This window comes from Lithobates pipiens, unplaced genomic scaffold (assembly GCF_037356315.1).
Source record: "Lithobates pipiens isolate NorthernLeopardFrog02 unplaced genomic scaffold, aLitPip1_a1.2 Scaffold_23, whole genome shotgun sequence".
NCBI lineage: Eukaryota > Metazoa > Chordata > Amphibia > Anura > Ranidae > Lithobates > Lithobates pipiens.
Window position 1 is genome coordinate 61,403,938 of NW_027507785.1, and position 13,243 is coordinate 61,417,180.

General features: G+C 42.9%; 1 protein-coding gene across 6 annotated transcripts in view; it reads left to right on the top strand.

Annotated features, from left to right (window-relative positions):
* The window catches only part of CHCHD6 (coiled-coil-helix-coiled-coil-helix domain containing 6), a 471,528-nt gene that overhangs the window by 242,234 nt on the left and 216,051 nt on the right, over positions 1 to 13,243 (top strand). For all 6 annotated transcript variants that reach the window (XM_077451735.1, XM_077451736.1, XM_077451740.1 and 3 more), the window contains one exon: positions 8,576 to 8,646. In XM_077451735.1, the coding sequence (XP_077307861.1) occupies positions 8,576 to 8,646 (71 nt within the window). The remainder of the gene's footprint in view (positions 1 to 8,575; positions 8,647 to 13,243) is intronic.

Below are 13,243 nucleotides of genomic sequence, written 5' to 3' on the forward strand. Positions count from 1 at the left end.
CCTTCACCGCTGCAAAGAAGCTGCTGGCAGGACTTTTTGTGACGCCCTGCCAGCGCACCGCTCCAGTGTGAAAGGAGACGTTTTTTTCAGGCGCTATGCAGGCGCTATTTTTAGCGCTGTAGCACCTAAAAAACGCCTCCAGTGTAAAAGGGGTCTATGAGTTGATGGGGTTACTAAAGATAAACTAGTACCAGTGTCCACATATGATTTATTATTTTAGTGTTTACTTTGAAGAAGAATTCCTGGTATGGATATTTTATACATACGTAGGTACATTGATCAAGCTTAGATCAATGTATCTATTGTGTATTGGAATCTGGAATCTGGAAATCACTGTTTAAAACCACTTTGGCTGTTTAGGACCAAACCATAGTTCACATTTTTGCTATTTGTCTATTTATGAGTATATAACTTTGTAATTACGTATGATAAAAAAAAAAAGATACGTATATTGTTTTTTGGGGGACAAACAGGGCTTTCTCGTGACCCTAAAGTCATCTGAGAATTTTTAAAATTTATTTGCATTTTAAGAGGAAAAAGAGTAAAAATCTGAACAAAATAATAATAATTTTTTCAAGTTTGATCAGAAATACTTTGAACCAATAATACCAATAATGTGAGGAAAAACCCATACATGTTATTCTGCTGCTTGTTCTACTTACTGGAATATTAATATTACATTTATGGTACAAAGCATGTTAAAGCGGAACTTCAGTAATTTTTTCATATTTTCCATCTATTAAACCTTCTGCCCTTGTTTTAAATTTGGATAGTACATTTTTCTGCCAGTAAATCCCTTATACAGCCCACTTCCTGTTTCTTGTCTGGTGATTAGCCTAGGCTTATGACATCATGCACAGCTCTCTCTCTCACTGTTGTGAGAGTTTGCCAGGAAGGGGGGGGGGGGGGATGAGTCATAAGAGGGCCAATGAGAGCTGCAGAGCTGGAGGTGTGCCTCTGTGTAAATCCAGGAAGTGAACAGGCAGCCGTTTCAGCTGCCCACAGTTAAAATGGTTGCAGCCAGACTCAATGAAGGGAGATTTCTGCAGCATATTATATATATATATATATATATATATATATATATAGTACAGAATCACAGCATATATAAAATAATATGCAAAGTGGTTGGAGAGAAGATTCAGAGTGGCAAAGATGTTTTTATTACAAATTATGTGAGTAAATTACCTTTTCTTCCTGGAGTTGGACTTTAAATAGTGAAAGGACACAACAATATGAAATCATCTGGTTATTTACCATCTTTTCATATGCCACACAATATACCATATCTTTATGGCCCTTTAATGGCTGAAGTAAGGTTCCATCCGATGTGTCATAGACCTGCAAATACACACACACACAAAAAAAAATAACACTTCATTTACCTGAAGATCCATCCAATGTCAGCATTCTATAAAGTATAATTATGGTGAACATTTTTTTTTTTTGTCATTTTGGATAGAGTAAGGGAGGGTTATAACACAGTCAGATTTCCCCCCCCCCCCCCCCCCCCGAACTATCTGTGTCCCATCGCAGGGGATTTCCCTCCACTTCCTGTCCCATAGCCAAACCAATTAATCACTTGCCTACCGGGCACTTTCACCACCTTTCCTGCCCAGGACAATTTTTAGCTTTTAGCGCTCTCACACTTTGAATGACAATTGCATACATTTCATTTTTTTTCATAATGCATCAGTAATTTATAGTTCCAGGGGTTAGGCAGCGCCATCTTAAAGCGGGGTTCCACCCTAAAGTGGAACTTCCGCTGATCAGAACCCCCCCCCCCCCTCCGGTGTCACAATTGGCACCTTTCAGAGGGGAGGGGGGTGGAGATACCGGTCAAAGACAGGTATTTACACCCACTTCCGGGCATAGACTCCCGTGGGAGTCTATGCCTCTTCCTGTCCTGCCACGCTGTCTGCTGGGACACACACGGGTCCCAGAGACAGCGCAGACAATTCCTATGGCGCGGCGCGGCTCGCGCATGCGCAGTAGGGAACCGGGAAGTGAAGCCGATTCGCTTCACTTCCTGATTCCCTCACCTAGAATGGTGGCGGCAGCAGCCGAGAGCCGAGCGATCGATCGGCCTCGGCTGCCGGCATCGCTGGACCCCGGGACAGGTGAGCGGCCATTTATTAAAAGTCAGCAGCTGTAGTATTTATAGCTGCTGGCTTTTAGTATTTTTTCCCCAGTACAGTCCCGCTTTAAGTATTGTTTTCTGAGTCCACAGTGGAGTGTATTTCCGCCCTTACATTGAGCACTTCCTGTACTGTTAACCAAGCCTCCTTCTCAATCCAACGTTTCTATGGCAACCCTGCTTCCCTGTTCATAGCTTACTTGTTTATTTCATAGTATTTACTTGTGCCGATGTCTAATGTTTGCCTTTGTTAGACTTATCAGCTTCAGCCAATAAGACTGCAGTAATGGCCACGTTTAGACTGTATGTCATGGCACATGGTCACATGGTGTGTAGGAGGAAGCTCTGAGTGATTCGCAGAGTTCAGTGGTGTAACGTAGGAAGTCCTGATAACAGATAGATAAGACATAGAGAGTGTGCCGTAAATCAGGGGAGATCTGGGCATGCTCAGGGACTTCATTCTACAGAACAACAAGGATTACAACAATACTAAGCAAGTAAGGAGATATCTACAAGCAGTGTTCATTAGGGTTTTTTATGCTGATTTACATGGGACAAAGTTGTGGGGGAGGGTTTACAACCACTTTAAAGATAACAATGTGTGTGTGTATATGTGTATATATATAATATACATACAATGTGTGCTTTATAAAAAAAAATGTCTCCAGGAAATAATTTAAAATAGAAACTTGGAACAGGAGATGAAACTGTTAAATAGTGATTATACAGGTTGAAATGAAAGGGTTAAAGTAGTTTAAAAAAAAAAAAAACATTAAAAGTTAACTTCATGTGCACACAATAAAAACTTTCCTCTGTCAGCTGCAGCTCTCTCATTCACAAATCTGTCTGACAAGGAATGCAGGAAATAAGATGGCTACTGTGTTACTTTTGTTGGTTTGTTGTTGTTTTGGCTTAAAATGTTGCATTGAATTCTCATGGAGATTCTGTCAGAGTGATCATTCAGTGAGGAAGGCATCTGACTAGCTCCCAGTCATAGGATCTCACAGGCTGAGCAGAAGGGAATAAGAAAAGATAAGAGTGCAAGGCGTATAAGACATGTCCTGTGTACAGAGGAAGGTGTTTTATGAACATGTGTAAGACGCCCAAGGTAGGCAACTGGATTGACACCGCTACGCCAGTGATCCCCACTGGGTCCAGTGCTGAGCAGCCAACCTAATGCATTGTGAACACAGGAGGTCAGCTACTTGAAATGGATACCTTCAAGGAATGATTTGCTTTTTCTAAATGGATTCAAAATTTTCTCTGATTGGACAAGATGGAGAATGTGACGTCACCTCCATGCCTCACCACCTTGCCCACTCAGAGAATCTACATATAAAAAGTTTTTTTCCCCCCTTTTTTTATAAGTGATCACATAACATCTGTTCTCAGCTGAATATGGAGCTCAAAGGGCTGGGGGAAGAGAAACAGCAGAACACTGGTCTTTCCAATAAATGGCTGTGTGTGTGGGGGGGGGGGCATAAGTCTGATCATTGGAGGAGTGCAGGCTGATTTCCCTGCACAGCCAAAAAAGTTACCATGCTGTGCTCGTATGCCTAATGTGGTCAGTTTTTAATAGGAAATCAGAGGGACTGGCAGGAACACCAGGGATTTCACACAAAAGAAGCAATACAAAGAGAACAGGGTATTTTTTTTTTTTAGCACAAGTACTTGAAACAACACATATCAGGAATATAAAATGTAGGGATAACAAACATTTTAACCCACAACAGTATTATAACTGTAAGCTGCATTCGTTTTTGCCTTTTATGTCTTCTCAGAGTTTACTTTTTTGCTTCTTTGGAGGCAGCCACAGTTGTTGATAATCTGTGTACACTTTAAAGAGATATAACTCAAGCTGGCTTTGTGTACTACCGCTAAAAAAAAACTAGTTAATGAATTCTACACACTGCTGTGGTTGAACAGCCAGTTTAATTACCCAAGATGTGTCTCGGTGTCTCGTTGCCCTTTAAAATACAACCCCCCCGGTGAATTCTTGTTGTGATATTAACTTTGAGTTCATTTACTTTTTTTAAGTTTTCGGCCGTATGATTCAACAATTAGTGACAAGACTTCAGTGTGCCACTTAACAGCCACTTGTTATTGTAAGTACAGTAATAGTAATAATGTTGTCAATTAACAAGATATAATGGAAGAATACGAAGGAAATCAACTCAACTGAATAAAAAAAAAGAACCTAATAAGTCAATTCATTAATCAATCAGCTCTAATGAGGTAAACCAGCAGATTCATGGCCTCAGTAAGGATTGCAGTTTGAATCCTTCTTCAGCTTCATGAACTTCAATAGTGCATTGTATTGGCTTCAAACCTTCCTTACTCAACCAGAGTTCCGTGAAACCCCAGGGTTCCTCCAGAGGTCGCTAGAGGTTCCCTGATCAATATCTACCTCTTTGATAAGCAACTGCTGACAGCATTGATTTTTTTTCAGCTATCTGTAAGGGGGCAATCCTCCCAATGACCACACATGTAAGGCAGTCCATAGTAGTCTTTTTTTTTTTTTTTTTTCAACCAGTGGGTTGAACGAAAGAAAATCACAGAATTTATCGGCGTATAATACGCACCTTAAGTTTAAGAGGGAAGTTTCAGGAAAAAAACTTACATTTTTAAATAAAGAATTTTGAAGCAAAATAAGGGTCAGTGCCCATCACTGCAGCCTGATCAGTGCCCATCATTGCAGCCTTGCCTGTTATTTCAGCCTGAGCAGTGCCCATCATTGCAGCCTTGCCCGTTATTTCAGCTTGATCAGTGCCCATCTGCAGCCTTGCCCATCACTGCAGCTTGATCAGTGCCCATCTGCAGCCTTGCCCATCATTGCAGCATGATCAGTGCCCATCTGCAGCCTTGCCCATCATTGCAGCATGATCAGTGCCCATCTGCAGCCTTGCCCATCATTGCAGCATGATCAGTGCCCATCTGCAGCCTTGCCCGTTATTTCAGCCTGATCACTGCCCATCTGCAGCCTTGCCCATCACTGCAGCATGACCAGTGCCCATCTGCACCCTTGCCCATCATTGCAGCATGATCATTGCCCATCTGCAGCCTTGTTATTGCTGAAATAAACAGAGCCGGATCTCCTGTGTACTCAGCTCGGCTCGCAGTCCTGCCCAGTCCCGCCTCTTGGCCCAGGCTCCTATGATATAACACTGGTCCAATGGTGGGACGTCAATTCTAGGAGGCTGGACTGCAAGCAGAGCCAAGTACACATGAGATTTGGCTCTGTCTTTTTCGGCATCACTCGTTCCCTCCTTCCCCTCTGAGGCAGCTGTTCAGCGTATAACACGCACACACGATTTTACCCTGATTTTAAGGGGGGGAAAGTGTGTGTTATATGCCGATAAATACAGTACTTGATTTCCAAATCCACACACTTGATGTAGATAGTGGAATCACTACTGCTGAGGTATTGTATTCTTACATCGGGGAGACTTCCCCACCATCAGAATACACTGATCAGCGCTACCGGCTATAGCCAGCAGCATTGATCGTGCAAAAACGTTCCAACTGGCTGGTTGTTCAGAATGTCGATCAGTGGATCAACTTTTGTACAACCAGGCTGCTCATACATGGATCTAAATGTTGCCAGTCCCTGCTAAACTGGACGAATTTCGATTCATATATGATCAGCTTAAGAAGCTTCCTTCTAAGTGACCACTAACATACCATGATCTGTAGATTCCCAACTCTCTAAAACATGCACTAGTCACCCCCATACTTAACAAGCCCTCACTGAACCCCACCAACCTTAACAACCTACGCCCCATCTCCTTGCTCCCCTCTTTATCCAAACTTCTTGAACATCAGTCCAACCTGTGTGTGTGCGCTTATATGTTAATAGTACATCGTATACCCCTGTATGTTGTGGTCATTAAGGTACCCATCTAATAGTTTTTTAAATTATCGATGCTCCCTGCCGATACCGCTGCTTGTGGAAAAGAATTCCACATCCTTACTACTCTTACGGTAAAGAACCCTCTACGCAGTTTAAGGTTAAACCGCTTCTCTTCTAATTTTGTGAATGGCCGCGTGTCTTTTTAAATCCCCTTTCACTGAATTTTTTTTTCCCCCTATGCTAGGGTCACGAGTATGGTATTTGTACATTGATATCATATCCCCTCTCATGCGTCTCCACTTCAGAGATAATAAGTTCAATGGTTGTAGTCTTTTCCCCATAGCTGAGATCCTCCAGTGCCTTAATTAGCTTTGTTGCCCTTCTCTGGACTCTCTCCAGTTATAGAACATTTTTTCCTGAGGATTGATACCCAGAACTGGACAGCAAACTCCAGGTGCGGCTGGACCAGGGTCTTGCAGAGTTGGGGAATTATTGTTTTATCTGTGGAGTGAATCTCCTTTTTATTGCATGCTATTAAGGTGAAAAAACATGAGGGTTTACAACCCCTTTAACACTCCACAGAAACCACCCTCCTAAAACTAACAAACGATCTACTAACAGCCAAAACCAAAGGACACTATTCTGTAATCATACTCCTGGACCTCTGTGCTGCCTTTGATATGGTCAACCACCCCCTCCTTCTCAAAATTATCCACGTCTTTGGTCTCCGTGGCTGTACTCTTCGCTGGTTCTCTTCCTACTTATCCAACTGCACCTTTAGCATTACTTACAATTCTACCTTCTCCTCTCCTTTTCCTTTCTTTGTCCGGGTCCCCCAAGGTTCTGTTCTTGGACCTCTCCTATTCATGATCTTCGCCTCTTTCAGCTGATAGCCTCCCATGGCTTCCAATACCATCTCTACGCCGATGACACCCAAATGTATCTCTCTACCCCTCAGCTTATGCCACCAATCTCCTCACGTATCACTGCGTTTTGCAGGCGCTATAGCATTAGAAATAGCGCCTGCAATCCGCCCTCAAACTGCTGCACCATTGTCTCCAGTGTAAAAAGCCAGAGGGCTTTCACACTGGAGCGGTGTGCTGGCAGGACGTCAGGAAAAGTCCTGCCAGCAGCTTCTTTGGAGCGGTGAAGGAGCTCCTCCACCGCTGCTCTCCATTGAAATCAATGGAGCAGCGCTGTAATACCGCTGGCAAAACGCTGTTATTGCAATGTATTGCCGGTGGTTTTAATCCTTTCGCGGCCGCTAGCGGGGGTAAAAGCGCCCCGCTAGCGGCCGAAATGCGCCGCAAATCTAAAAATAGCGGCGTTTTACCGCCGATGCAATGGGCGGTGTGGTGTGAAAGGGGTCTTATAAATGCTGCTGCCAGGCTCATCCACCTTACCAACCGCTCAGCGTCTGCTACCTCTCTGCCAGTCTTTCCATTGGCTCCCGCTCACCCAATGAGATAAGTTCAAAATACGAACCACGACTTACAAAGTCATCCAACTCTGCTCCCAACTACATCACTAACCTGGTCTCAAATTACCAACCAAATCATTCTCTTCGTTCCTCCCAATACCTCCTACTCTCTAGCTTCCTTGTCACCTCCTCCCATTCTCACCTCCCAGGACTTTATCCGAGCCTCTCCCATCCTATGGAACTCCCTACCCCAATATGTCCGATTTATCTCCTTTTTTAGTGAATCCCTGAAAACCCCCCTCTACCTATCCTGCCTTCACCTGTACTTTACTTTTCTCCATCAGCTCCTTGACCGCAGCTATTACCTTTTGTATCACTTGATCCTCCCTTGTAGATTGTAAGCTCTAACGAGAGCAGGGCCCTCAAATTCCTCTTGTATTGAATTGTATTGTAACTGTACTGGCTTCCCCTAATGTTGTAAAGTGCTGCGTAAACTGTTGGTGCTATATAAATCCTGTATAATAGTGATAACAATAATAGATATAATAACTATTAGCAGAGGTTTCCTGGGGCCAGAAAGTTCTTTCAAGGATTCCTCCATGTTGAAAACAACTTTTTTTTTTTTTAAATGTTGAAAGCTGGACATGTCCGATGTCAACACACAGACTATGCATTGTTCAAGAGCCACAAAATTCCCCAAACACTGACCAGAGATTGTACAGTTGGGCTCTTATCCACCCCTTCCAGTCTTCCATCATGGCCTGGTACTGATTATGAAAACTGCCCTTCTCAGTGATAGGCCCATATTTGTGAATAAGAAGGGTCAGAACAGACTTTGATTTAAAAAACTGCTATGGGGTTTGAGGCTTTGGGGTGCGTTGGAGCAAAAGCTGAGCCTACATAAAGATCTGGAAGTGTCTGCAGTAAAATCGCAATAAAATGTGACTATTGTCAGTAGCCCCCCCGGTAGTGTTGCAGGGTCCCCCAACTTCTCTAACTTCAAGTTTTTTGCTAAACAGTTTGGCCTCCTAATAAAACTACTGGCAAGATCAACAAATAAATCGCAAAAACTCACTGCATCATATATGGCAGTTTTAGCTTTGCCCACAATTCCTCTTTAAGCAGCAGAATATTACTCATCACATCTCTTGGATTTCTTCCTTTTCAGAACTTGGAAATCTATAAACTGACAGCCGAGCAGTTCCACACAGCGGCAACCAACGCCGAGCTCCGAGTAAAGTAAGAAACCTTTCTTTGAAGTTGTTGACATTTTTCTCTTCTTGCCAAGTTGCAGCCATATTTTGGAATGCATTTTAAAAATGTCATATGCAGTTTCACGTTTTAAAAGTATGACAAAGTCCATGGCATTCGGAAAGCCACAGCAACCAATCACATACTTTCATAGTTACATAGTAGGCCAGGTTGAAAAAGACACAAGTCCATCAAGTCCAACCTATGCGTGTGATTTTATGTCGGTATTACATTGTATATCCCTGTATGTTGTGGTCGTTCAGGTGCTTATATAATAGTTTTTATTTAATTATCGAAGCCCCCCGCTGAGACCACCGCCTGTGGAAGAGAATTCCACATTCTAACCACACTTATAGTAAAGAACTCTCTACGCAGTTTAAGGTTAAACCGCTTTTCTTCTAATTTTAGTGAGTGGCCGTGTGTCTTATTAAAGTGGGGTGCCCCCTAAAAAAAAAAAAAAAAAAAAGGAAAAGCCAGCAGCTACAAATACTGCAGCTGCTGACTTTTAATAATCGGACACTTACCTGTCTCAGGATCCAGCGATGCGGGGGAACGAAGCCCCCCCCCTCGTTCCCCGCTCCGTTTGCGGCGCCGGTATTCTTCCTGTGGGCACCCAGCTGTGGCTTCACAGCCGGGCACCCACTGCGCATGCGCGAGCGGCGCCGCGCGCCGCGATACACCGCACAGTCATCTGGGACACGTGACAGGTCCCAGATGACTGTGCGGCGCCGAGGGGAAGTGATGTCACCAGCCCGGGCAATGAAGGAGGCAGACTACGAGGGACCCTCTAGCAACAGGCATTTAGAGGTGATATTAAAAAAAAAAAAAATCCATTTTTTTTTCTTTTTTTAATGAATCTAAGGCTGGGTTCACACTGCAGCGGTTTATGAGAACGGATGTGATTCGCACCGCACTGCAGTGCAAATCACATCCGATCTCTGTGCGATGCGAGTTCAGCCATACAGATAGTATGGCTGAATTCGCATCGCACCCGGCCCAAACTCGCACAGGACCCTTTCTTTGGTCCGCAGCAGAATCGGATTGCATGGGTGTTCACACCATGCAATCCGATTCCTGTCCGAGTTTGCAGATCGCACTGCGATATGCGAACTGATCTGGGGGTGTCATTAACTTTTCACTGACACTCCCAGACGTTCGCATAGGCCAGTGTGAACTGCCGCCGGGAGGCATGCGATGCGGGAACCCGCAGCGGATTCGCGGCGTTCCCGCATTGCTGCAATGTGAACCCAGCCTTAAGCAAATTTTTTTGTTTTGGTGGCAACACCACTTTAAATTCCCTTTTACGGAAATGTATTGTGGGGGCACCAGTATGGTATTTGTACACTTAAATCATATTCCCGCTCAAGGGTCTCTTCTCCAGAGAGAATAAGTTCAGAGCTCACAACCTTTCCTCATAACTAATATCCTCCAGACCCTTTATTAGCTTTGTTGCCCTTCTTTATACTCTCTCCATTTCCAGTACATCCTTCCTGAGGACTGGTGCCCAGAACTGGACAGCATACTCCAGGTGCGGCTGGACCAGAGTCTTGTAGAGCGGGAGAATTATTGTTTTATCTCTGGAGTTGATCCCCTTTTTAATGCCAATATTCTATTTGCTTTGTTAGCAGCAGCTTGGCATTCCATGCAATTGCTGAGCCTATTATCTACTAGGACCCCCAGGTCCTTTTCCATCCTAGATTCCCTCAGAGGTTCCCCCCCCCCCCCCAATGTATAGATTGCATTCATATTTTTGCCACCCAAATGCATTATTTTACATTTTTCTACATTAAACCTCATTTTCCATGTAGTTGCCCAACCCATTTATTTGTTCAGATCTTCTTGCAAAGTTTCCACATCCTGCGGAGAAGTTATTGCCCTGCTTAGCTTAGAATCGTCCACAAATACTGAGATTGAGCTCATTACCCCATCCTCCAGGTAGTTTATAAATAAATTAAATAGGATTGGTCCCAGAACAGAACCCTGGGGGGACCCCACTACCCACCCGGACCATTTAGAGTACTCCCCATTTATCACCACCCTCTGAACTCGCCCTTGTAGCCAGTTTTCAATCCATGTACTCGCCCTATGGTCCATGCCAACGGACCTTACTTTGTACAGTAAACGTTTATGGGGAACTGTATCAAATGCTTTTGCAAAATCCAGATACACCACATCTACGGGCCTTCATTTATCTAGATGGCAGCTCACCTCCTCATAGAAGGTTAATAGATTGGTTTGGCAAGAACGATTCTTCATAATTCCATGCCGATTACTGCTAATGATTCCATTCTCATTACTAAAATCATGTATATAGTCCCTTATCATCACCTCCAAGAGCTTGCATACTATTGATGTTAGGCTAACTGGTCTGCAATTCCCAGGGATGTATCTTGGCCCTTTTTTAAATATTGGTGCTACAATAGTCTGGCAATTACTTGAATCACATTTCATCTTACTTCAGTGTACCGTTGTCATTGCAATAAGGGGTCAGAGCATGAGAACACAACAAGAGCGCCAAATTAAATGATGGAAGAATCCAGTAACTTTAATGATTTCTAAAATGATCGCATAAATTGGGTAACCCATTTTGGGGGTCAGCACACTCTGCCCTCGTCAAGGCTGAGAATCAATACAATAAATAAAGTGGACTGAGTGGGACAAACAAATGGATCTATGTTGGATAGAGCTAGCATGCATAGTAAAACAAATGTCCCAGTAAAACAAATGTCCCAATGTTATCAGCAGCCTAAGCTTAAAGTAATGCTAAAGGCTTACATTTAACCACTTCAGCTCCGGAAAATTTACCCCCCCTTCCTGACCAGGCCATTTTTTGCTATACGGTACTGCATTACTTTAACTGACAATCGCGCGGTCATGTGACACTGTACTAAATGAAAAAATGTTGTCCTTTTTTTTTTGTTTTTTTGGTGGTATTTGATCACCTCTGCGTTTTTTTTATTTTTTTGCGCTATAAACAAAAACGACCAACAATTTTGAAACAAAAAAATATTTTTTACTTTCTGCTATAAAACATATCCGATAAAAAAAATCGAATTTCTTCATCAATTTAGACCAATGTGTATTCTGCTACATATTTTTGGTAAAAAAATATCCCAATAAGCGTATATTGATTGGTTTGCTCAAAAGTTATAGCGTCTACAAACTATGGGATATATTTATGGAATTTTTATTTACTTAATTTTTTTACTAGTAATGGCGTCGATCAGCGACTTATAGTGGGACTGCGATATTACGACGGACAGTCGGGACACTTTTGACACTTTTTTTCGGAACCAGTAACACTAATAAAGTAATCAGTGCTAAAAAATATACATTGTCACTGTGCTAATGACGCTGGCTGGGAATGGGGCAATCAAACGGTTAACTGTGTGCCTAGCTGGCATTTTACTGTAATGTGGGAGGTGATTTTACTAGGGGAAGGCATAGATCTGTGTCCCTGCTTTGCAGGAACACATGATCCACACCTTCCTTACTGACAGAACGGCGATCTATCTTGTTTACATCGCTTTTCTGCCTGTGTACCGAACGATCAGCAGGGCAGACATCGGGATCTCAGGACTCGCTGATCAGCTCCCACTGTGTAGACTTACCGCGGCAGCGAGCTGGCAGCAGTGTGCATTTGTGTCAGATACCCGGAAGTGTAGGATCGCATATATATATATATATATATATATATATATATATATATATATATATATATATATATAATGTGTGTGTGTGTGTGTGTGTATATATATATATATATATATATATATATATATATATATATATATATATATATATATATATATATATTGAGTGTAATCCTGCACAGCATGGCCGCCCTGTAGCAGTAAAACTGCTATAGGGCGATCGGCAAGTGGAACAAATTACACACAATACTTACCTGCTCTGTGCAGTGGTTTTACACAGAGCAGCACTGATCCTCCTTCTCAGGTCCCCCGGTGGCACTCTGGGCTCCTCCCTCCTGCACTCATGCATGCTCACTTGCTCCAGAAAGCTCTATTTGTGGGACAAAAATGACATCAATTTTATTTTGGGTACAAGGTCGCACGACCTCGCAGTTGTCGGTTAAAGTAACGCAGTGCCATATCGCAAAAAAATGGCCTGGTCAGGAAAAAAGGGGGTAAATCTTCCGGCGGTCAAGTGGTTAATTTCACTTATCAAACAGATATAACAAAAGGCTTTTAACGGTATATTTAGGGTGGAAGTAAAGTCAACAACTACTCACCTCTGCTCCATCGACCACAAGCCACTTGCCAACACCAACGTCTTTGACTGGTCTTTTTCCGTGTTCATAATTTTTAGCCATTTTGATTGGCCGGCTCAGAATAACGTTAACTTATCCTGGTTGGAACAGCACACCGAGCTGTCCATGTAGGGCTTAGGGCTCTTGCACAGAGATGTAAAAAAAAAAAAAAAGCTATGTTTTTGCTCATCCGGATTTAGATGCATTGTTGTCTATGGAACCATACACAGAGCTGCATAGGGATGAGTAATAGAGACATGAGTAAATGAGCCGTAAAACAAAAATAGAAAAATGTACATTTGAGTGCCGTCATTT